The sequence below is a fragment of the Misgurnus anguillicaudatus genome, chromosome 22 (assembly GCF_027580225.2).
Source record: "Misgurnus anguillicaudatus chromosome 22, ASM2758022v2, whole genome shotgun sequence".
NCBI lineage: Eukaryota > Metazoa > Chordata > Actinopteri > Cypriniformes > Cobitidae > Misgurnus > Misgurnus anguillicaudatus.
In genome coordinates, this window is record NC_073358.2 from 2,344,150 (window position 1) to 2,370,006 (window position 25,857).

Sequence of the window (25,857 nt, forward strand, 5' to 3'; positions counted from 1 at the left end):
ACTGTCAACATTAAGAAATATGGTACATTAAAGTTGCATTTGTTAAAATTAGTTGATGTGTTAGCTAACATTAACTAACAATGCACATACTTGTGCATTTATTTATGTTTCACCATTTACTAACACATTTCTAAAATCCAAAGTTATAACTTAACATTTAGTTCATGTACTATGAATGCATTAATCAACAATAAGAAAGATTAATCAAGGTGGTGGAAACATTTCTGAGATTTTGGTCCATATATGATAGCATCAGATTTGTTGACTGTGCATCCATGATGCGAATCTCCCGTTCCACCACATACCAAAGATGCTCTATTGGATTGAGATCTGGTGATTGTGGAGGCCATTGGTGTACAGTGAACTCATGAATCATGATTAAGAAACCGGTTTGAGATGATTTGAGCTTTGTGACATGATGCATTATCCTGCTAGAAATAGCCATCAGAAGAATTCCACAATGTAGTTAAAGTGCCCTTTTTACACGTACTAGTTTTATACTTACACAAAAAAAACTTTGGTTCTTAAGATAATCTGAATCCACTTTTCCCAATTTAACGACGGGAAAATGGTTTAAGCGCCTAGCGCACAGTCTAAAAGGGTTGTTCCTATTCTCTTAATGAGTGTAATGAGTACACTGCAAAAAATGATTTAAGAAAAAAATCTTTGCATTTTTGTCTTGTTTTTAGTAAAAATATCTAAAAATTCTTAAATTAAGATGCATTTTCTTGATGAGCAAAACCACCCAAGAAAATAAGTCTAGTTTTTAGTAGAAGTGTGAATCTTCACTAGTTCCTCGATTCGAATCCGATTATTAATGATTCGATTTAATTCGATGTTACGATGCATCGCATCCTTTTTTTATTACTGCACATTGCTACATTTATATTGATGAATGTAAGAAGGCAGATACAGTATGTAAACTCCTTTTTATTTTGTTTTCTTCAACTAAAGTATACTTCTTAATAGGAAACTAGACAAACTTGTTCTGTAAGCAGCAGACAACAGCAACATTTAAAACTAAAACATTAGGAAAAACTAAAAGTGCATAAAACTGTCAATTAGTGTTTTTAAGTACTTTAAGTGCATTTTTTATCACTTGTGTCTAACAACCCTCCGCCATTTTTTCTACCGCCACATACCTGTACGCGACGAATGACGTCAGCAGGCTATAATCGATTATGGTTTATTACTGCATCGATGCAGAATCGTCCACACCCGAATTGCGATGCATCACACACTCGATTAATTGTGACACCCCTAGTTTTTAGACCAAAAATATCAAATTTAAGTGATTTTGTGCATAAAACAAGCAGAAAAATGTAAGCAAAAAAAAAAAAACATCTTATCTGGATGTTTTTCCATGAAAAGGTTGTGCATGAAAATCCCAGTAGATCAGCAGTTTGTTCCCTCAACCATGCCACATTCAAAGTCATGCTCGGTTTGAACTTCAGAAAGTTTCTTCACCACTTCTTGATGCATACATGCATTGAGCTGCTGCCATGTGATTGGCTGATTTGCAATTTGTGTTAACAAGCAATTAAACAGGTGTACCAAGTGGCCGGTAAGTGTATATTGCTCATTGTTAGTTTATGTTAGCTAATGCATTAACTAATATTAACAAATATAATCTTAAAATATTATTAAATGCTAACTGTTTATGTGAGCTAATGCATTGACTAATGTTGATAAAAAAGTCTTACCATAAAGTTTGCTTTATTATTGTAGTTTAACATTAAAATATATTTTTTTTAAGTATTTTCATACAAAGAGTTAAAATGTTGGGTAAACAGGCTTGCATGCAAAATGTGGCACAACAGGTCATATGCATTGGAATACATGATAAATGAAAAGGTTTACAATTATTTTCCTTTTCTTTGTTAAATAATACTTTATTAGTATTCATTAATCTTCCCCCTGTTTGAGGAATGCAAGTAGCTTTTTGATACTTGCTTAGCCAAAGTGATTTTAATAAAGCTTTATGCAGAATGCATAAACCAAGTAGTGTTATAGTATTACAAGTAATACAGGTTGTGTTGATGCTCCCACAGATTTTCTTTGCTTTGCATGTTTATAATAAATAATGCAACTGAAAGTGATGTGTGTGGACTACAGCTGGCCTTCAGCCACACATCTGTGTCTATTATTCAGGTTTCTCTAGAGATACGAGCGGCAGTCTCTAAATAACATGACACTGAATACTCACCAATTGCTTTTGCCAAAAAGCCATCTTATATTAGTCATCCTATTCTCCGGCTCAGACTGTCGAAATAAAATGACTCCTGGAGGTGCTTTTGTGAGAACTACGTATTCAGAGCTCATCATTGTGATGATTTATACAAATGTGAATCACAGCGAAAAATATTTCTTATACAGTCATTATCATTCATATTCCAAAGATGTGCACTTTCATCTCAAACTTACATTGAATGTTTCAAATGATCTGGTATTTAAAACATCAATGATAAGAGTTGGAATAAATTCACTTTACAGCTGAACCGACAGAGAGAGATTTGTTTATTTACACCAAGTGTGTGCTTTTATTGAGTGATTGCATTTTAGTTTACATGAACTGTGAAACGTTAAATAAATGTTGTTATGGATGTACAAAACCAAACTTCAACTGAAACATGAATAAACATGCTTCCTATGAATTTATATGCATTCATATTTTCTCAGAAAATAACTTTTAGTTTGGGCCACGTCTGAGCCATGAGTTGCAGCACAAGTCAGTGGGTTAAACAGAATCGAACTCGTCACTTCTCAAGACATATCAGTAGGGATTATATTATTACACATTTCTCTGTGGAATATTTTGATTGACGGGTGGAGGGGTTTAGCGTGTTCCTTCAGATGCACTGTGACTTGATGGCGCCGTTTCGTTCTCCGAGTTTAAAGACGTGGGTTCGGTCACCGTCGGGGTCAGAACGTGACGACACACTGGACACGTACCAGACTGTAAAAACATACAAATACTTTATTCATTAGCTCATCATTCATTGCAGAACGTCGATTAAACGCTGCAAAGTTTTGGGAATGATGTATTTATTTACAAAATTGAATCATCCAAGTTATAGTGTGTACACAATACAAAAAATGATTTTCAAGAAAAAAAATTCTTCGTATTTTTGTCTTGTTTTCAGTAAAAATATCTAAACATTCTTAAATTAAGATGCATTTTCTTGATGAGCAAAACGACCCAAGAAAATAAGTCTAATATTTAGACCAAAAATATCTAATTTAAGTGATTTTGTGCATAAAACAAGCAAAAAAAAAATCTGCCAATGGGGTAAGCTAATTTTTCTTGAATATTTCTTGAATTTACTATTTAAGAGAAATGTTAATTTTTTTGCTTACCCCATTGGCAGATTTTTTGCTTGTTTTGTGCACAGAATCACTTAAATTTGATATTTTTGGTCTAAACACTAGACTTATCTTAAGTTTAGAATTGTAAGATATTTTTATTGAAAACAAGACCAACATTTTTTCTTGAAAATCTTTTTTTGCAGTGCAGGAGTCATTTAAAAAACGGCCCAAAAATGGGGCAGTGCCCTTTCAAAAAATATACCTTCCCACCTAAAAAGTTCATATTAGTACCTCAAAAGGTACATATTGGTACCAAATGTATACATATCTGTACTTAAATGGTGCCTTTATAAAAAGGTACTGCACTGCAAAAAATTATTTTCAAGAAAAAAATATCTACCAATGTAGTAAGCAAATTTTTCTTGAATTTAGTGTTTAAGAAAAATTTTCAAGATTTTTTTGCTTACCCCAAAATCACTTAAATTGAATATTTTTGGGTCGCTTTGCTCATCAAGAAAAAGCATCTTAATTTAAGAATTTTTGGATATTTTTACTGAAAACAAGACAACATTTTTCTTGAAAATCATTTTTTGCAGTGCAGGAGTGATTTAAAAAACAAACGGCCCAAAAATGGGGCCGTGCCCTTTCAAAAAGTATACCTTCCCACCTAAAAAGTTCAAATTAGTACCTCAAAGGTACATATAGGTACCAAATGTATACATATCTGTAATTAAATGGTGCCTTTATAAAAAGGTACTGCACTGCAAAAAATGATTTTCAAGAAAAAAATATCTGCCAATGGGGTAAGCAAATTTTTCTTGAATTTAGTGTTTAAGAAAAATGTTCAAGATTTTTTTGCTTACCCCATTGGCAGATTTTTTGCTTGTTTTATGCGCAAAATCACTAAAATTGAATATTTTTGGTCTAAAAACTAGACTTATTTTCTTGGGTAGTTTTGCTCATCAAGAAAAAGCATCTTAATTTAAGAATTTTTTTAAAATTTTTACTCAAAACAAGACAAAAATACTAAGATTTTTTTTTCTAGAAAATCATTTTTTTTTTGCAGTGTATATTTTAACAAAAAAATTTGAGATGCAGCAAAATAAATTTTTTCCCATCAATACAGATTATTTGCCGATAACAATAGTTTGGGGTTAATCTGCATTAACTAAATTCTAAAGATTTTATTTCTAATCAAGCAGGAGCACCATTGACTTCCACTTAAGGAAAAAATACAATGGAAGTAAATGGTGCTCCAAAACGGTACAAACATTGCTCAAAATATCTTTGTGTTCAGCAGAACAAAGAAATTTAAACATGTTGGAAACAATACGAGAGTTGGTATAAGATGACAGAGTTTTCATATTTGGGTGAACTATCCCTTTAACATGCGTAAACACTTTAAACAGCTGAATTGTGAATAAAAGTGACAAACATCATTTAAAAGGGACACTCCACTTTTTTTTGAAAATATAGTAATTTTCAAGCTCCCCTAGAGTTAAACATTTGAGTTTTAGCGTTTTGGAATTCATTCAGCCGATCTCGGGTCTGGCGCTAGCACTTTTAGCATAGCTTAGCATAATCCATTGAATCTGATTAGACCATTAGCATCACGCTAAAAAAATAATCAAAGAGTTTCAATATTTTTCCTATTTAAAACTAGACTCTTCTGTAGTTACATCGTGTACTAAGACTGACGGAAAAGTAAAATTTGTGATTTTTTAGTCAGATATGGCTATGAACTATACTCTTATTCTGGTGTAATAATCAAGGACTTTGCTGATGTAACATGGCTGCAGCAGGCGTAGTGATATTACGCAGCAGCCGAAAATAGTCCCCTTAGTAACTTTCAATAGCAAGGGACTATTTTCAGTCAGTGCGTAATATCACTACGCCTGCTTCAGCCATGTTACAGCAGCAAAGTTCCTGATTATTACACCAGAATGAGAGTATAGTTCCTAGACATATCTGACTAGAAAATCACAACTTAAAATTTTCCGTCGGTCTTAGTACACGATGTAACTACAGAAGAGTCAAGTTTTAAATTGAAAAAAAATATCGAAACTCTTTTATTTTTTAGTGCGATGCTAATGGTCTAATCAGATTCAATGGATTATGCTAAGCTATGCTAAAAGTGCTAGCACCAGACCCGGAGATCATCTGAATGGACGGTAAAACGGTAAAACTCAAATGTTTAACTCTAGGGGAGCTGGAAAATGAGCATATTTTTAATAAAAGTGGAGTGTCACTTTAAGCACTGCTGTTATATGTATAGGACACACATGTTCGTAAATACGCTCTAGAAAAAGTCACAAATACCTTTCTGAGCCAGAGAGTGATGCAGAGTTTATGAAACATGTGGCGGCACGGCAGCAGGGTTGCGATCTCATCGTTGACATATTCACAACAGCAGATGGCACAGCACTGCTCTTGCTCTGTAAAATCAAACAGAAACTCCGTGTGCATATCAATGCCAACATAAGTAGAAGACAACCTGTGGACTCTTCATCATATCCTTAATCCTACAGGATCACACCAAATATTCACAAGCCTTGATCCGGTCACGCACCCATCGAATGATTCATTTTATTCATTAAAGATGAAATTGAGGCGGTTTTATGTATTCCATGGCACATTTATTATCTCAGACGCACTCATGCCATAAAGCTGAAGTAGCACATTAGTGCACGATGGGTCTATCGTTCATTTTGTGCTTTGCTGCATATTTCTCATCTGGTCTACATACTGGTATGACTTTTACAGAAAAGCTTTGTGTACTATTTTTTCTCATCACTTCTGAAAGTATGCTGGCAAAAATGTCATTTGTCAGCACGCCTCGTATACTTGAATATTTATGCAATTTCCCATCTGTGAAAGACTGAGGCAGGGAGTGAGAAACGAGAATGTGAATTATACAGGCAATTATGCACGCCACTGTCCGTAGTGTAATATTACTCATCTACGGCGCTGAATATAGAAGAAGGAGGGCACGGACGTTACGCTGGCACGCTGCCTGTCAATGCAGCACTTTTCAACTTTTAAACGCAGCCAGAGGAGAAGGAGAAACATCTGCTCACTTGGCCACAGTACATAACTGCACACAGACACTAAATTTAATTTTTATGCATTTATATATTTGTTTGTAAATTCAGTGCTGATAGCTAATATATACACACATAGCTAAATATTTTGTATTTTTAACTAAAAAGATCCTACATACTGCATCTTTAAAGCATGTATGATGGTTATGATTATAAGCTATGAACCAAATTTAAAGGGGTCATGAAATGACTTTTTTATAATTTTGTACTGTACTCTGTGATATACTTGTAGTTTTTTTAATTAAAGGCGGGGTGCATGATCTCTGAAAGCCAATGTTGACACTTAAAATCACCTAAACATACACGCCCCTACCCCAATAGAATCTGTCCCTTTTTTGATAGACCCGCCCCACACATACGCAACCCAGGCTACAATGTCGGTTAGTAGACACGCCCCTTACTGCTGATTGGCTACAAGTGTGTTTTGGTTCCTTGGCCCGACTCCCTTTTCCAAAGTGTTTTTCAAAAATCACACACCCCGCCTTTAAAGGGCACCTATTATGCAAAATCCACTTTTTCTACGTTTTCTCAGACGACGACATGTTTGTCCTGTGGCAGCTGCCGTAGCTTCTCATGGCATTAAGAAATTGAGGTTAGTTGCAATTTGCGATCTCACCACTAGATGTTGCTAAAACACATTACACCTAGCCTGGGTGCCAGCCGATCTTAGCCGCGCCCACAAGAATTTGAAAGCGGGAAGATCGGTCTGGCGTTTCTCCGTTGAGGAGCTACTATGCTAAGACAAATGCTGGTCGAACCAATCAAATTGTCAGGGCGGGCTTTATACGATGATGGACAGATAATCAACAGTAACGTAATGAAGCACGTCACCAAAGAGCGCGTGTGTTGAATGGCTGCCGCTGTAGAGTTCAGATGTGTGGATTCTGACATTGAGTCTGTTCTAAAAGATATCGACAGAGCATTGATTTTAAAAGAGGAACAGAGAAACGCGAGCAGGGCATTTGTTGATGTTTTTGCCGTCCTTCCTATTCGGCAAAAGTTGGTCGCAACTGAAATGGCTAACGTTATCACGGCGATGCAACTCAGCGTGCACGAGGAGATGGATATAATTAGCGGTCGTTGCCAGCTTCTTTTCGGAAGCCCGGAATCGTGGTTGCTGAATAAGTGGAGGGACATGCTAGGCTCCAATATTTTCAAGCCAATGTAATGGGTATTGTCGTGGATGAAGTTCACCTAACGTACAAATGGTAAGAGATAGTCTTACTCTATGACTTTGATGTTGTGATATAAACGAAATGTTGTAAACAATAATAGGTGTTGATGTACATTCGCTAACTCAGTATAATCACATTAGTGTCATTGTAGCGAAATAACTAGCAGTTCGGTCAGGCTGCAAAGACGTAATTTCAACACACGTCACACACTCCGTTGCTCTGATTGGTCGTAGGTCTATCCAATTGAGTGCAGAGGCATTTTTCGGTTGAGACACGCCTCATAATTATAGCTCAATGGAGCGGTATCAGACTCAAATTCTGACTAGAATTGTGTATGACAACGTCAGGCTACATTACACCTTCAACACCTTTGAATTTTAGGAGGGAAGCATCATCCCAAATTGAACACTTAAAGTCACCACAAAATGGAAGTAGCGATTGTCTTCTTTTCCCTATCGTGATGTACATCAAAGTAAAACGACTTCTGAAATTAGAAAAAAATGTGGGGCATGACTTGATCTCGTCTATCGAGAACTGAATGGATTCACTGCAAAAAAATTACTTTCTTAATTAGTATTTTTGTCTTAAAATTCTTAAACCAAGATGCTTTTTCTTGATAAGCAAAATCACTTAAATTTGATATTTTTGGTCCAAAAACTTAATCTGAAACTTAAGACTGATTTTCTTGGGTCATTTTGCTCATCAAGAAAAGCATCTTAATTTAAGAATTTTCAAATATCCCTACTAAAAACAAGACCAAAATAGTTAAAAAAAATCTTTTTTTGAAAATCATTTTTTTGCAGTGTAATTGCTGTGATTTTTCCCCTGGCAGAAACAAGTCTTCAATAGCACTGCAAAAAATGACTTTCTTACTTAGTATTTTTGTCTTGTTTTTAGTAAAAATATCTAAAAATTCTTAAATTAAGATGTATTTTCTTGATGGGCAAAATGACCTAGAAAAAAAAGTCTAGTTTTTAGACAAAAATATAAATTTTAAGTAAATTAGTGATTAAAACAAGCAAAAAAATTCTTGAACTAAGTTAACTTTTTTCATAAAGAAATTTTTTCTCATTCAATTGGCATATTTTTTGCTTGTTTTAAACACAAATTTGCCTAAATTTTATATATTTTTGTCTAAATCTAAACTTATTTTCCCAGGTCATTTTGCTCTTGATTTAAGAATTTTTAGATATTTCTACCGAGAACAAGACAAGAATACAAAGTAAGAAAGTCATTTTTTGCAATGATAACCTTGTGCCATACCTTGTAACAGGAAGTAAAGCAAAGTTGTTTTCATTAAAGATTATGAGGGGACATGAAAAAAATGATAATAATAATGAAGTGCACAGACATGACACTTATAAAACATCACAATGTTTCATAAAAAGAAATAAGTTTTGAATTCCAACTTCATGGTGACTTTAATGTTTTTTACTTACTGGAAGTATAACGGTACATTCACACAGAGCGCAAGCGTTAGGGTGGGTTTGAAGCCTGGCCAACAGCCAATCACAGCGGCCGCAACACATTCTCCTCTGTTCTCCGGTCTTGCATAAACGTAATTGTCGGTCTCTGCCTAGCTTATTTGTATAACGCGATCTTATTGTCTGGTGCACGCGTTGGCGCTTAAAAGTTAAGAAATGTTTAACTTCTGCCGCGAGCAACGACGTTGACACAATGTTGACAGATCCACAATTCAGTTCGGCAACACATGATGTCACCCATTAAAAGTAAACAAGAAGCATTAACTCTTACGCTCCGTGTGAATAAAGCAATAAACCCCAAGAAGCAGTGGGTTACCAGTGCATTCTATAACAGCTAAGGGGCGTTGTTAGGCACGACGCGAAGCTGTTATAAAATGCACTGGCAACCCCACTGCTTCGAGGGGTCCACCGCGTTTATAAAACGGTTACTTCATATGCATAACGTTAGTGGGATTTTATCAAATAAAACACAAATAAGTTGTAATTATATTAGTACAAATATTAGTCTTCTGCCAAACAAAGTAGTTTTTCAGAATCAAGTGTGACTGCAACAGAGCGCAATTCTCAACCAACACAGACGCAGCAAAGACACAATGAAAATATGATTAAAGACTGTGGTGTTTATGTTATAAATCACCATTCATCCAAATTATACATTAACATTTATATTGTGCAACTGTTGAAGTGATGATAAAATATGCTTGGAAGCATGCTGAACTATTTCCCCGTAAGCGTTTTTTTTTTTAGTTGCCACCCAGTTTTAGTTTAATGCCTTACAGAAAAATTATCTTCTTTAAATAAACATAAAATATCAAATGAAAGAACAAACCATCCGCTTTCAAACAAAAACAAACAAAAAAACCTACCTTCATTTGTTCTCTTCTCACCTCTCAAATTTTTTAGCTAAAAGTGGAGATAATTCAATTTTTGTGAAAAACTTTTGTAAGAGATCACATTCAGAGCGTGATGAAAACACGCTGTGTTTTCAGTGTTGAGTGAATGCGTCAGTGTTTAAGTTGGGTAAGATCGCCACCCAGGGGATAATAGCGGACGTATGAACTTGAGTTAGAAACTCCTCAGACAACGTTTTCTCTTTATCGACGAGATGACTCAACAATATTTATTGGATATCGCCAGATAATTGTGCAATTGTAGACAAAAAAAAAATATGATTAAAGACTGTGGTGTTTATTTTCATAAATCAGTACGCAGCAACAGTGACGCAGTGATACTTATGTAATGCGGTCTGAACCGTAAGGTTACCGGTGTATTTTATCACGGCTTAGAACGCGTTTCAACCAATCAGAGTGTAAGCGCTTTCCCAGATGAGGTCAAAAGATATAAAACACATAACGCATTGCAAGTCAATAAAAATCAGTTTCATTGTTTCAGTATCGTCTCCAAAAGTAATTTGTTCGAAAGATAAACTATTTTGGATGCCTTTGCCAAAGTTACAGTATACAAGTTTCCATGTGAAAGCATTACTTACCATTTAAACTAAAAAATGACGTAGAACAGTGTATAAGTATGTGAATTGGGATGCAACTTTATTTACAACATAGTTTGGCCTCATAATCGCATATCTAGTATACTATACCATAGTGTAAATTTGTGTTTTGTAAAGTTGGTACCAGTGTTGTCTGCATGTACGGTGATCTGGGGTAGGCAGTCGATGATCTGCTCGGTGGCAGGAGGGTGGGCTTGCTCCACATCTATAGCTAAAGACTCCAGATGAGCCAGCGCTGCCTACAACTCAACAAAAGACATTAGCATATTACATTCCCCCCGGATAAAGATAGAAACAAGTTAATTATACACCAAGCCTTACATTTCCACCAACTTCTCACATTGGCTTTAATCAATGGCTTCGCCAACATCAACACCAACTGAACTCCATTTATGGTTTAATTAAAAGCATACTTTACCAAGACATGTATAAATTAAACTGCATAGTTTTGCACAGAAATGTATAAACCATCTAGATCCTCTCATAAAGGTGGTGATTTTTTATCTAATTCTTGAATAAAAAGTCTTTAAGGCCCTAAGAAGCAGTTCTACAACCCTTAAAAGCAAATACTGACTCCCTGTATTTGGGTAAAAATGTAAAAATAAAATTTATTTCTCACCTCCATAGCTTGAGCAAGACGTTCCTCTAATGCCATGTACGTGAGGAGCTGAGAGTGATCCACGTAAGAGATTGCTTGAGCCATCCCGAAACCATCGCCAAATTCATCTAGAAACCTATTCGAGAAAGATTAATGAGACTTTTCTCACTAGTTAACAATAACGTCATGTTAATATTCACGTTTTAACTGTTTTCATATTTCACGTAGAAAAAAATGACAAGGTTAACCCCAAAATAATATATATTATAATAAATATATAAGCCTCAAACATAAGAGATGTTGGTAGTGCAAAGATGATTCATTTGAGCTTTAATGGTGCAAAAACATATTTTGGGGTAGCATTTGCTCAGGACATGTTGTTTTGTCATTGTCATTCATTGGTTTGATATTATTCATAAGGCTGTCGACCTCCACTCAGTGTCCAGATCTTCGCTCACGCTGGAATCATCTTCCAGGTTATTGTTGCCGTCGAGGATAAAGAGTCCAGGGTGAACAAACTGACTGACACCATCTTGGTCTTCATCACTACTGGTGCCCGAGTCCTCGTTATACATAAGCCAAGGGATCTCGCCCTCCTCCAGAGGGGTCTGCTCCCTAAAACAAACAGAAGAATAAGATTGGGTTCATTCTGTTAAATTAACATCCAATACATTAACTCAGTGGTTCCCAAACTTTTTCAGTGTGCGCCCCCCGTGTGTACGGTGCATTCCTTCGCAGCCCCCCAAGGAAAATTTGTGACAACAAACTGTTCTAAAACGCAACATTTTAATTAAAAAACCCATTAAATTATACAAAAAAGTAGTGCTTTTGGTTAGTAGCCTTTTTTTTTAGGTTTAATTACACAAACTTCATGATAAATTAATGTATTTCATAAAATGTCATAAAACTGGGCCCCCCGGCACCATCTCGCGGCCCCCAGTTTGAAAACCACTGCATTAACTCATTCTGCTTTCTTTTCTCTTTTCTTTTTCATGGCCATGCCAGATTCTACGTTAAATTATCGGGTTAAATTACGAAGAATAAAACTAAAGTTGTTTAAGATTCATGTTCTTGCTATCTAACAATCAGTTGTACTGTATCTTAGGACGTTGTGATGTAAATCAGTAAGTATTTGCCCTGATTTTGTTTAATTATATTAGGCCAAAATCCTTATATCAGTGCATCCCTAAAGTTTAAAACAGTGCTCTCCAACATGATGCCCGCAGGCACCAGACTGCCCGCACAGAGACTGAGTTGCCCACCAAAGCACATTATATTAATAGCATCAATTTTAATATTTATTTATTTATTACATATTTTTTATATTAGATTGGCTTCTGCTATACATGTTAACTCTTTCCATGAGTTACATTTTCCTGCCAATGACTGTTTCCTAAACAGTTTTTACGGTAATCTGTAATTCCACTATTATCCACTAGATCTTACCCAATTTATTAAAAACTAAACCAAAAACTAATTTAATTAACTTTAAACTCCGTGTATGTTTTGATCATCATTCCGAATCTAATTTCTAACAAAATTACTTTACAAAAATGCAATTATTTCAGCTTTTGCTCAAAATTTGGTATTTTTGAAGAAACCTAGCCATATTTAACTCATTCACCGCCATTGACGAGTTATCTCGTCATTTATGAGTTCATATTTAACTAATAAATATGCCTTTTTGGACAAATTTCAAAGTGAAAGTCCACCAGATGGCGCCAAATCGAATTTATCAAAAACGGAAGTTAAAAAGAGTTAATGATTTATTTTAACTGCCTTTATGTTTGATAGTCATTCTGAGTCTGATCTCTAACATAAATTCCTTTACAAAAACGCAGTTTTTTAAGCTTTTTGCTCAAAATGTTGTATTTTTGAAGAGAAATATCCATATTTCAGTGGTTAAATTAAGTAGAAAAAGTAAATATATAATGAAACGTTTTTTCCCCATTTTGTTTGTTTGTTTGTTTGTTTGTTTATTGTTTGTTTGAAAGCAGAGGGTGTGTTCTTTAATTTGATATAATTTGTATGTTTATATATTTATAGAAAATAATTTTTCCTGCAAGGAATTTTGTGAAACTTTTGTTAAAATCACAAAAATGCAGGTGGGCAACTTTTCTCAAAAAGGCTGGCGATGAATGAGTTAAGATGTTTGTCAGACAAATGAAGATAGGATGCAACATTTTTCCCCGTTTTGTTTGTTTGAAAGCAGAGGGTTTGTTCTTTCATTTGATATATTTGTATGTTTAGTGTTTTAAAGAAAAGTAAACATGCTTAAAAAAACATGAGAAATTAGCAGTACTAATTTCCAACTATTAGCCAACAGGCTAATAACAAAACAGATATTTTCTACACATCGTGCTATTATCATCTCAAATTAGGCCATACAGTGAGGAAAATAAGTATTTGGACACCCTGCTATTTTGCAAGTTCTCCCACTTAGAAATCATTGAGGGGTCTGAAATTGTCATCGTAGGTGCATGTCCACTGTGAGAGACATAATCTAAAAAAAATCCAGAAATAACAATATATGATTTTTAACTATTTATTTGTATGATACAGCTGCAAATAAGTATTTGAACACCTGTCTATCAGCTAGAATTCTGACCCTCAAAGACCTGTTAGTCTGCATTTAAAATGTCCACTCCATTATCCTAAATTTGATTCACTTGTTTAAAGTCGTTAGCTGCATAAAGACACCTGTCCACCACATACAATCAGTAAGAATCCAACTACTAACATGGCCAAGACCAAAGAGCTGTCCAAAGACACTAGAGACAAAATTGTACACCTAGCAGAGACGCTTGCGTTTGCCAGATATTCGTATAATTTCATGTGTAATCAAAGTTTACTGTTAAGGGAGTGTCTTTTTGTGAACGTGAGCGTCTCTTTTATCATAAACGGCTTTGACGCGTGTGCAGCAGGCACTTTTTTTGACATGACACTCCGAACACACATTTTGAAAACACAAGCAACACACATGAAACTCCGAACACATATTTTGAATTTGCGCCCGTCGGATGAGCAGTCACGAGCTGCCACTGTGTAAATTTGTAAAATGATGTATTTGTCTGCGTTTTGATGGCTGAATGAGCAGCATCCTTATACAAAACAATAAGTTTAAAGCGCACGCTTTGGACTCAACATGAATATTTTTTCACGAGTGTGCTCCTCCAGAGCGAGGCTGAGAGAAGGCACTTCCTCCAAACTGCTGCTGCAGCCGGGCAGCTCATCCAAGCCAGGCAGAGTCTCCCAGCTTCCCTCACTGCTGCACCGTTCTTTCTCCAGCCCGGAGTCAGACGTCCACGAGGTCGACCACTCGCCTTCACTGCAATCTGAGCTGCTGCTGACAACACACAAACAACACATGTGATCACACCTCATAGACGTTTAGCTAATCTGCCCTACAAAGCCAAAGCGCAGTAACTACGCATTTGGTCAAAATTGAGTTAAGGGTTAAAATGGGCTTTGTGAGATCTGTTGTGTCTTGTGACAAAGTCTCCTGGTCAAATTTTGGCCCATTTCAGAGAAACGTGTGTGCCAAAATTGCAGTAACATGTTTGACTGGCTGGTGTAAAAAACTTTCAGTGTTTGCGTAGTTTCTGCACTTAGCCTTTGTAGGGCAGTAATCTTCTTAGCTGAAGAGCTTTAGCGTGCACAATGAGCAGCTGTGGCACAATATCAAGCATTCACAGTACACAATCAGAAAAAAGTTCAAAACATGGCCCAAAAAGTATAACTTTGCACCTAAAGAGTTCATATTTGTACCTCAGAGATACAGTACATAATATTGGTAGCAAATATATACATATCTGTAAATACAGTCACCTCCATAAGTATTGGAACAGAAGTTGTAGCCGTTTACCAAAATCTATTCCAGTTTACATCCAGATTGTCTTAAGGGTTTAGAATTTACATACGTTTAAAATGTATCTCCTCCTTTTGAAAGAGGCCAAAAGTAATGGAACAGTTGACTTAAAAATGTTTTATGGACAGCAATTTGTTAAATCATTTGAAGCATGTCAAGTTTATTTTAAGTCTCTATGAAAGTGATACAGACCATATTTAGGTTTCAAAAACACAACATGCACATAGTTTTTATTTTATTTTAGGGATGCACCGAATGTTGGCCAACCGAAATGAGTCGGACGAAAATATAAAAAAACTCATTTCCGGTGTTCGGCCATACAAGTGAAAAGGCAGAATCAATTTTACAATGAGGTTTTTGATGACGCAATCAAATATTAACCAGCGCAGAGTGAGAGCGCAAATTCAGCAAACATGTTGGTGAAAGCATTTTAAAGTGTCTGAGAAAGATGCAAAAACATACAGCACTATAAGTTTCATTTATCATTTAAAATCAAGACATCCTGAGCAGTATATGAGAAAGACACGGTGGTGGCAATCTGCTGAATGCAGAAGCACAGAGAACGAGAGACTTTAACTCTTCATCTCATGTCATAAGATAACGAAGAGCGTCAGCAGTATGTAATAAAAACTGCAATGACAAACACTCTTATATTAAACCAAAAATAAAACGTTTATTAAAGGATTATTCCATTTTCAAAAAAAAAAAAAAGATAATTTACTCACCACCATGTCATCCAAAATGTTGTCTTTCTTTGTTCAGTCCAGAAGAAATTATGTTTTTTGAGGAAAACATTCCAAGATTTTTGTCATTTTAATGGACTTTAATGGACCCCAACACTTAACACGTAACAGTTTTTTTCAATGGAGTTTCAAAGGACTCTGAACGATCTCAAACGAGGCATAAGGGTTTTATCTAGCGAAACGATTTGTCATTTTTGACAAGAAAAATAAAAAATATGCACTTTTAAACCACAACTTCTCGTCTTCCTCCAGTACTGTGACACGCCAGCGTGACTTCACGCAACGTTTACAAGTGTGGAGAAAGAAGACCGTTGTGACATTGTTGTATGTCAAATGATACTAATTAATGTCTTTGTGTCAGTTTATTGTTTAAAATGGTCCGCAAATGTGCGTTTCATATATGTAACACGTGACCGTCACTACGCAATTACGTGAGGTCTCGCTGGTGCGTCACAGGACCGGAGATAGACGAGAAGTTGTGGTTTAAAAGTGCATTTTTTTTTCTTTTCAAAAATGACAATCGTTTCACTAGATAAGACTTTTATCCCTCGTTTGAGATCGTTTAGAGTCCTTTGAAACTCCGTAAAAAAAAACTCTTAAGTGTTAAGTGTTGGGGTCCATTAAAATCCATTAAAATGATACAAATCCTTGAATGTTTTCCTCAAAAAACATAATTTCTTCTTGACTGAACAAAGAAAGACATCAACATTTTGGATGACATGGTGTTGAGTAAATTATCTGGATTTTTCTTTGAGAAAATGGACTAATCCTTAACAATAAGCTTCTTGTTAGACCACTTTGTTGAGCGCTTTTTCTTCTGTCATCTCCTGTAAATCTTGTTGCTGGCTTCCTCTTTCCTTTTGCTCTTGCTTGACAGCACATGCACAAGCCCTGAAAAGTGAAGCCAAAACGTCTCGATCGCCCCCCAGTGACTGGTCCTAGTATAGGTCATAAACTCCGCCTACTCCATGTTATTCAATGGGACTTGAGACCAACTAAACAATGTAATTACACATCAATTATCTTTTTTCCGAAGCTGGTTTCTGTCATTTACTGTAGTTTTTATCACGATGATGTAAATTCAAGTGTTTGTTTTTAAAATAAGTTTGTTTTTAGTGAGTTATTTAATGCTATAAAAATGGCGGTGTGACGTCATGATTGACAGCTGCGATATGTGCACTCTGCGAGAACGAGGGCGGGGCCTTGATTTCGCGGTTTTACTTCCTGCTCACTACAGCGCAAGACTGGTCCCTGAATCGCTACTGTAGCGCAGACTTATGACCCAAGATGTCAGCGTCATATCGAGACACTGGTGGATTGAACGGGCGTCGTCCATCTTTTTTTACAGTCTATGGTGCACGCAGGCATGCGTCTGCTACTCAACATACATTACTATATAAGTTTTGGTGTAAGAGTTAAGGCCAAGACTCATTTATGTGGTCGAGTTGGGTGTGCCTCATACATCTTGAAAAGTGAAGCCGCTGGCTCGTTGATCGCCCCCTGGTGGCTGGCTGCGGTACAAGTCATAATCCCCACCCTCTCCATGCAAACGGACTTAGCTCTAAATAAAAAAATGTTTTATGGTGCATTTACACCAACCGCGCTTCAGGCGTCAAAATCGCGTCTTCCGTGCCTAGTTTGCCGCTTGAACAGTTTGAATGCATTCGCGTGTGTAGAGCGGAGTAGACGCGTGGAAAAAGTAAGCATTTGACGTGTGTCAGAGGCAAAATCCGCTTCTTGTGGGAGGGGCAAGTGCTATGCGGTTGTCTGTTTGCAAAATGACTGATGTTGATTGTTTATCGAGAGAGTTACCGGTTTGTATTTGGTAACCTTACTATAGGGGGAAAATAAACGGCACGGGTCGAGAAACGTCACGTGACTCAAAAGTGAAATGTGTATTTACAACTTACCAGGTTGCCCGATGTCCTCACTGACACTCTTCCAAGTGAGGTCCTTTTTATTCCTGTCTCTATAGAAATAAGAACTTGTGTCGTATAGCTCTGGGTGAATGCTTTGGACAATATCAAGCATTCCTTCAGGTTGAATGAGTGACATCGGGCGGGGCTGCCTCCACACCAGCAAGCAGGCTCGTGATTGGTTAACGCGGCGCGAAATTCCGCCAAAGTTCAAATTTGTCAACTGGGGCGTCAGCCACCAATTCGCATCAAACACAAAATGCACAAAAAGCACCATTCGCGAATACCGCGCACAACGCTCAATTCGAGCAAGGTAGACGCGCGAATGAGGCAGAAACACATCTTCCGCGCTGCGCCAAATGCCTCATCCGCGGGACCTCCAGATGCGCGTCAACGCGTCTTCACATTGACTTAACATTGAAATCACTGGCGCTTCATGCATCTACCGCGGTTGGTGTAAACGCAGCATTACACATCCAATAAAATTTTCCGAAAGATGGCTCCGGTCATTAAGGTAGTTATCATCCGCTGATATATGTTCAATTGTTTATTTTTTTTCTGCTAAGTTTCATTTTAGCTAGTAATTTGACGCAATAGAAACGGGTGTGTCATTATGATTGGTGCAGTTGAATTGGGCGTGTTTGATACCGCGTGTCCACCTCTGGCTCCGCGGACGATTCCTTCTGCGTACGGCCTGGCTCCAAACTGACGTTTTTACGCAACATGGCAGCGCCTATGGTTAGACATTACAATGGAAGGAAGCGAAGTTGTATCGTCCAGCTTTTTTTACAGTCTATAGGTCGAATGTTAATGAAAAATTTTAACAAGTGATGACCAGGTGTTAAAAGGCACTATAATGACGGGTGGAATGTTAAAAAATATTTCATTGTTAAATAATGTGAAATTAATGTAGTAAAAAGGACATTCTAAAAAAATTATCTTGCGCAATGGTGAGAAAATTGGCAAAATAATTAAGAAAATTAAAAATGTATCTGTCTTCGGCCAAGAATTTTTAACTAATTATTTAATTTATACACTGATATACCCACACATATACATATACATATAAAATGCACTAGAATCTGATACTGTACCTTCTTTCACCCTTTACAGATGAATCGCACGTCTTTCCAAAGTCCTCTAGATCTTCACAAATGTCATCATCTTTCCCATCCTCGGTAGTGTTGCCCTCATCCTCGAATTTCTTATCTACAGCGCTAAGGTCCGTCAAGGCCATGGGTGGAAAATCAAAGAGGAACTCACTGTCTGAGCTTGTTTGTGCGAGGAAACCGGGGGGCGCAGAGCCACATTTGTTTCTGACTGACGAGTCTGACAAATGACCGTCTTCCTTTTTGTCTGAGGATTTCCTCCTTTCAAGGTGAGTCTCGCTGGTCTGCTTGCGGATCTTTGGCCTCACGACCATTTCTGACTGTGACGTTTCTTCGGGGTTTAAATTTCCCATGCTTTTACAGGAAGCAGATCCAGCACCGGCAGTAACCTCACGACATTTCAGAGCTTGGTCTTCAACGAGCAATAAGTGGCCGACGTTCCCATTTTCTTTGACAGTTCTTTGTGAACGCGGTTCGTCGCAGCAAAGCTCTTTTGACCCACAGGATGCCGCTTGACCTAAACGTTCTGCATCTTTACTCGTAAATGCATCGAGATGCGAATCATCAACATTACCTTCAAGTTTGCGAATCATATGGTCAAGTCTCCGGTGAATGGCCTGAGAAGGATTAAAACTTAAGTCCTCATCCTCAGCACCACTACTGTCAGGCTCATAGGCGTCAATGTTAATGTAGCTCAGAACTTCAGAGCTGGTGGGGTTTTCTTTAGCGTTGGGCCAAACTCTTTCTACGTCACGTTGTCCTTTATTAGAACGACAGATATCGTACGGCACAACCCGGTCACTCTTTGGTCTCTGGAAATGATTTGAAGGGGCTTTTGCGACTCTTTGTTTCCTGTTGTGGCCCTCCTCATGTGACGTAGGTTTCACCTCAGGGAAAACTGAATTTGAGGATGCCATTGGGAGAATAGTCTGAAGTACTGAAGAAATACTGCTCTTTGTGTCTAGAAATTGAAATAATTCAATTATTACTGCTATTTTCTTACTAGATTACATTTATACACATGTAATATACGCTGTTAAAATTTTGGCAAGGTGCGCTACACACAGGCTACGGATAACCTACGCATAGACCTTACGCATGACCAAAAACATGCACTTTATGTTTCAGTCCTTGATTCTGGTTGGTCAATAGCAGTGTTAAGTTTTTTAAGGAAAACATTCCAGGATTTTTCTTTATATAGACTGTTTCATCGGACGCACATGCGCTGACGCGATACACGTCTGGATCCGAACTTTACTTCCGGTTTCGTTTTTTTTTTATGGTCTGACTAGTTGCAAACTGATCTCTTGAACAAATGCCTCATCGAAAATAACAAATGTTTTGGTTTCCTAGGTAAATATGCGTGTTGTTTTTTGCTTGTTATATAAATAAACTATGTTTAAAGAACTTTGTTGTTATTTATTCTTAGCGGAGTTTACCGGAAGTTACGTGCGGACCACGACAGCCGCTTGTTTATGTTGTTACTGCTGAAACCGTCTATAGTGAACTTTATTGGACTTCAACAGTTCGCAATTCCAACGCAGCTTCAAAGGGCTCCAAATGATCCCAACCGAGGCATAAGATTCCCATCTAGCAAAACGATCATTTTAGCAAAAAACAGTACTGTTGAACCACAACATCTCATATTGCACTAGCTGTGTGACACGCCGGCACGCACTTACATCTTACATAATCAGGTTACATATGTGAAACGCACACTTGTGGCCCATTTTAAACAATAAGCTGACACAAATAAATTAATTCATATCATTTCACATACAACAACATCTGAACGCTCCTCTTTCTCAACACTTCTTTAGGGCGGTAGTTTCGCACACGTCATGAGTGACCTTTCGATGTGATTACGTAATACATAAGGTCGTGCTCGTGCATCTCAAAGCTAGTGCAAGACGAGAAGTTGTGGTTAAAAAGTACTTGATTTTTATTTTTTTTGTCGAAAATGCAGATCGTTCACAAGATAAGACCCTTATGTCTCAATTTAGATCGTTTAGAGCATAAGTCCCCAACCACCGGGTCACGACCCAGTACCGGGTCGTGGACAAGTGGCCACCGGGTCACAAAAACGTCCTGAAAAAAAATGTATAATAGCTATGTAATAGTTTAATCTTTTGTCCTTTAAGCTTCAACTTTTCTACTGGGCCGCTCTCTCTCTCTCTCTCTCTTTCTCTCTGTCTCTCTACCAGCCCATCGGCGATCACATAACTGTCATTAGAGTTTGAGCATACTTCTAAAACACAATCGATCAAATAATTGCAGAGGTATGACTTCATGAAACATTCGGAAATTTACCTCGCAAATCATGACAATGTGTGTAGACGTTCAACTCATCATGACATCCCAAATGACTGAAAAGTTATTGCAGGCTTTTAGAAACAACTACAAAATATGATAAAAAGAAACACTTTTACTGCAGTAATATTTTTACGTTTTAACATAGATTTGAAAATTTTAACGTAGATTTGAAAGAAAACAGTCCTGTGTCAATCATTGTTAAAAGCATATCGTCGCTGTCCGATGAAAACCACGTATGTCCATTTTCCCGATTTTGATATTTTTCAACGAATTGAATGTCCAGGTTCATTTCCGTATAAAGTATAGTGATGTTAGGTTCTTGAACTTATCGTTCTTTTGAGACGGTTCTCAGGAAGTAACCGGTCGAGCCGGTTCGCAAATCGAACTGAATCGAACTTTAGTTTTGGCCATAGGTTCCGGGTTGATGACGCAGGACGCACAGTCGAAATAGCACGTCGGACCCATAAAGAACCGAACGAAGTTTGTCAATGATTGCCGACGATTCTGACGGATGAGTTGCGTGTGAATCACCCGAGGATTTGAACGAGCCTGATGCGCAAAGTTTTTTGTTTTAGTAATTTCTTGATATGCTTATTTTATAAGAAAGCTTTAGTCTTGATACGATTTATTTTGCATGCAAATCATATTGTAGTTGTTAAGGATGACCAATGAGTTTAACACACAAGTTTATTTATTATTACACACATTCGCAATTGTGCATCAGTGTCTTTTAGGAATCTTATTCAAGTTGTAGACTTGTCAAAACTGGTCAGTCACATTTGGCATTTACTATTTATTTATTTATCATTTATGATCCGCGATTTAAACTGTGACCACATACTAACTTGTGAATGCAAGGCAATAAATCAGCTATGCCTTCACAAAAACAACTTTTTATTTAAATGTTTTAATGTGTTGACACAAACGACTTTATTTGAATGTTTCATTGATACAATAAATGCGTAGTAATGTCATTTCTTGATGACGTCAGGAACCGGTAAATCGGCTTTTTGAACCGGTTCGATGAGCCAAACTGTCCGAAAAGAGCCGGTTTGCGAAAATAAATCAGACTTTGCATCACTAATACAGTATGCTTCACATATCTAAATGGCCAATGAAAAGTTGTTAAATCATGTCATCTGATTTTCACGTATATCCATTTGGTGTCAAAGCTGTCAATCAAGTCGCGTATCTCCCGCCCTGTGGAAGCATCTCGCCGGTCTCGTGAAGTTTCATCGAAGCTCAACACTGGATAGCCGAATAAACATACCCTGGTGAGACAATCGTTCCTTCATCGAGGTAAACGTTTCCCCCTGACGCCAGACGTACGTCTAGGAGTGACAAAATTACGGTAGGACGGTGCAAACAAAGTATCTGTCAAGCATTACCATGTCAGTGTATTGATTCATTGTCCCTTCATAGTTTGTAAGAGACATTTAATACATTTATAATTAATATTAAATAAACTAAGTGTATTTAATAAACTAAGACGTAGGCTATTTACTAAACTGAGTGACATATCTGTCAATATGAAACACGACTTGGCCATTCTAATTAATGATCGGAAGAACGTATATCGACCACCGTTACTGTAAAATATGCACGTATGTCCATTTAAACTCAATTTTGGTCAAATGTGGATTATATCATTACACTGGCAAGAATATGGTTACATGTAAAGATGCCGTACCAAGTATGACAACGCTACATTCAACTGCTTTTGATATACAGTGTTTTTTTTTACTTCCTGAAAAGTAACCGTTTTGGACATGCGTGAGTTTCATTGGGCAGCGACGATATGGTAAACGGGAGTCTCCGTGCATAGCCGCAATTCTTCTGGCATCACTCCTCCTTCTCCTTTTCGTCTTCTCCGTCACTGCTCATTTTTTTTCTGTTCTGTTACTTGAACTTGGGGCTCGAGCCCGACCTCAGGTTCGAGAACAGCAAATCAAGTTCGTTTACCGTTAATTACTAAGACTAAATGGGCAGGCAAATTCGTGAAACAATGAAAGTAATCCGTCAAAATATGCTTTTACACGTCTATTAAAATAAAGTTGTTATTAATTTTCCTATCACCTGGTTCTTTGATCTTTATCTCCGTTTAAAACGTTATACATTTGGCAAAGGAGGATTTTCAGCACTTTTTTTGAATAGCAACTCAGCAACCAACAATCCCAACCCGCCCGTTCTGCAAATTTTTTTCAAAGCTGAAACCGATCCTCAGTGTAAAAAGGTTGGGGACCCCTTGTTTAAAGTCCTTTGAAGCTGCACTGAAACTGTAAACTGTTGAGGTCCACTAATTGGAGAAAAATCCTGCATGTTTTCATCAAAAAACGTAATTTCTTCTTGACTAAACAAAGAAAGACATAAACATCCCGGATGACATGCGAGTGAGTATATTTAGATTTTTTTTTTATGAAAGTGGAGTAATCCTTTAATGTTTTCCAATGCCAACCGGTACATACCCATCACTTTGTCCTTATGATCACTGTTCTCATTCATGCTCTGACTGTCCATAGCGGATGTGGGTCTTTGCTTGTCTGTAATGGGTCGAAAGCTGACATACGCGTGCCTCCGGCCGTATCTCCTGCCCGAGATGGTTTGATATCCTCCAGTTGTTTTGGGCCATGCAGATTTGCCTGCTTCTTGACCCATTCCTGTAAAAGACTGAGGATGTAATGAATGTACCTACAAGACAGTAACTTACACATGATGTATGCATTTGGAAGATGCTTTTATCCAAACATTCAAGCTGTGCAATTTATTGGTGTATGTGTTCTCTAGGAAACCCATTGCGACAAAATGCAATGCTTTACCAATTTGTTTTAATTTTTTGCCATTTTTGTGCACTACAAACTAAATGGTTAAAACAAGTACAAGAAATATAATAGAAGCACACTTTACAAAAGCTTTCATCTAAAAATTGAAACACCAAAACATATGCTATACTGACACAATACATTTTTATGATGCTTTTATAGACTGAAAGCAAATATGATTTATTGTAATCACTTATTATGACAGAAGTTAAAATCAGCATCTTTTTAATTTCTATATCTGGAAAAATACAGATGCATCTGTAAGTGTATCGCCTTATATATCTGCAAAACTTTTGCATTTATTGTGGACCAAGCCTGCATTAAAGCATCATCACCAAGCAAGCACATCACATCTGTCAACCATACGCATTGCATGTGCTTGACCCGAGATCCCTTACCACGTTAGCTCTCGAAACCGATCATTATAAGAACAAACATTTTGTTATTAATAAGATCAACTGGATCATTTGAGTTGAATACGGGCCCCGATACAAGTTCAGCGCAGCTAACAAGCTAAAATGATGTTTGTCTGAAAGCACTGCGCTTTCAAAGACGTGTTTTATACCGACTGCTCACGTATTCGTTTCTTTACCTCACGCAGAAACCTCACGCGATGTTTAATTTTAGTGAATGTGTCGTATGTTATAATACTGTACCTGTGTTCCTGGATGCGTCTTGTGTCACAACTCTGAGTGCGAACGTCACCACGAAACTTAAGAGTCATGTGACACACTTCGTCCAATCAGCTCTGTGTATAATGGTCAACGTTAGGCTTGTTCGATCTCATGCAGCGCCGAAAGAAACGACAAGCGGATGACGTCAAAGTACCGCGAGTTCGTTTCAATTTCGACTAGCTCTCGCGGTACTTTGACGTCATCCGCCTGTCAGTTTTAGTGGCGCCGCATGAAGTCGAACAAGCTTGTTTTGAAGGGACGCTGCAAGCCAACTGCGAAGTCACGTGTGCAGTTTAAAGCCCACCTGTACAATAAAAAGGAAATAACAGAATTGTATAATTCAGAAAAGAGATTGTTTTTCAATTAAACATTTGCTAGATACTTCATTGAAAATTAAGTGATAAGGTGCAGCCCTGGTTACTACACATGGTTAATTTTCGTAAGGGAGAATGGGCAACAACACTGCTCAGAACTTTGTAAACAACACAGAAGAGTACAGTGGAATTATATTTCTTTATTATAATTTTATTTAAAAATAAAAGCGAGTGACAAACATTATCACTGAGAAAACTAAAATATTACTTGGCAGCTCACTCAAACGTATACAGAAGTATCAGACCCTTTTAGGCCCATGTTTATCGAATTGTTAAACAGTTTTGTCCTTTATTTCCAACAAGGTCCATTCTGACATTAAATGTGCTCGTGATTCAGCATTGAGGTTTTTCATCATCTCACTAACCTTTGTTCTGTACACACTGCTTTGTTTAGAATGAATGAATATTTAGTTTACCTACCTAAGCCTTCAATGCCATAGTACATTGCCAAATTTAATGTATGTACAGGTTTGTTTTAATAACTTGTGCACTATTAAAATAAATTATTGCTATATTTATGTACCATGGTATTTACATAGGCTACTAGTCAGAGGTAACTCAAAGAAAATCATGTAAAAAGGTTAGTGATAGATTAGTGGTACCATGGTTTAATGTATTTTAATGTTGTTTATGTGGTGTTTGGCTAAAAAATTACTTACAAGAGCAAATACAGAACAACATGGGCAATCAAAATAAATAAATACATTTATATGAAGTTATATGAAGATATACTTTAACAACATTGTAAAGGTGTCATAGCGTGAAAATCTGATTTTTCCATGTTTAAGTGTTTGGGTCCCCAGTGCTTCTTTCAATCTAGAAAACATGATAAAGAAAAACTCAGTAACTTTGTTTTGGTAAACCATTCTC

At 37.0% G+C, this 25,857-nt stretch overlaps 1 protein-coding gene across 4 annotated transcripts; it reads right to left on the minus strand.

Moving 5' to 3' along the window:
• Nucleotides 1–2,500: 2,500 nt before the first annotated feature.
• Nucleotides 2,501–24,812, minus strand: pja2 (praja ring finger ubiquitin ligase 2). Of its 4 annotated transcripts, none has more exons than XM_073860812.1 (9): nucleotides 24,596–24,812; nucleotides 23,586–23,808; nucleotides 18,793–19,768; nucleotides 14,338–14,517; nucleotides 11,601–11,780; nucleotides 11,193–11,307; nucleotides 10,698–10,812; nucleotides 5,626–5,741; nucleotides 2,501–2,956 (listed from the first exon to the last, which is right to left on the minus strand). In XM_073860812.1, exons 2-9 carry the CDS (start codon nucleotides 23,773–23,775, stop codon nucleotides 2,837–2,839), a joined length of 1,992 nt encoding a protein of 663 aa, XP_073716913.1. In that variant the 5' UTR covers nucleotides 23,776–23,808; nucleotides 24,596–24,812; the 3' UTR covers nucleotides 2,501–2,836. The 4 variants fall into 4 exon arrangements, with proteins under 4 accessions (XP_073716913.1, XP_073716914.1, XP_073716911.1 ...); XM_073860813.1 differs by having other exon boundaries at nucleotides 23,586–23,787; nucleotides 24,596–24,811; XM_073860810.1 differs by having other exon boundaries at nucleotides 23,586–23,777; nucleotides 24,596–24,808.
• Between the last annotated feature and the right edge of the window lie 1,045 nt (nucleotides 24,813–25,857).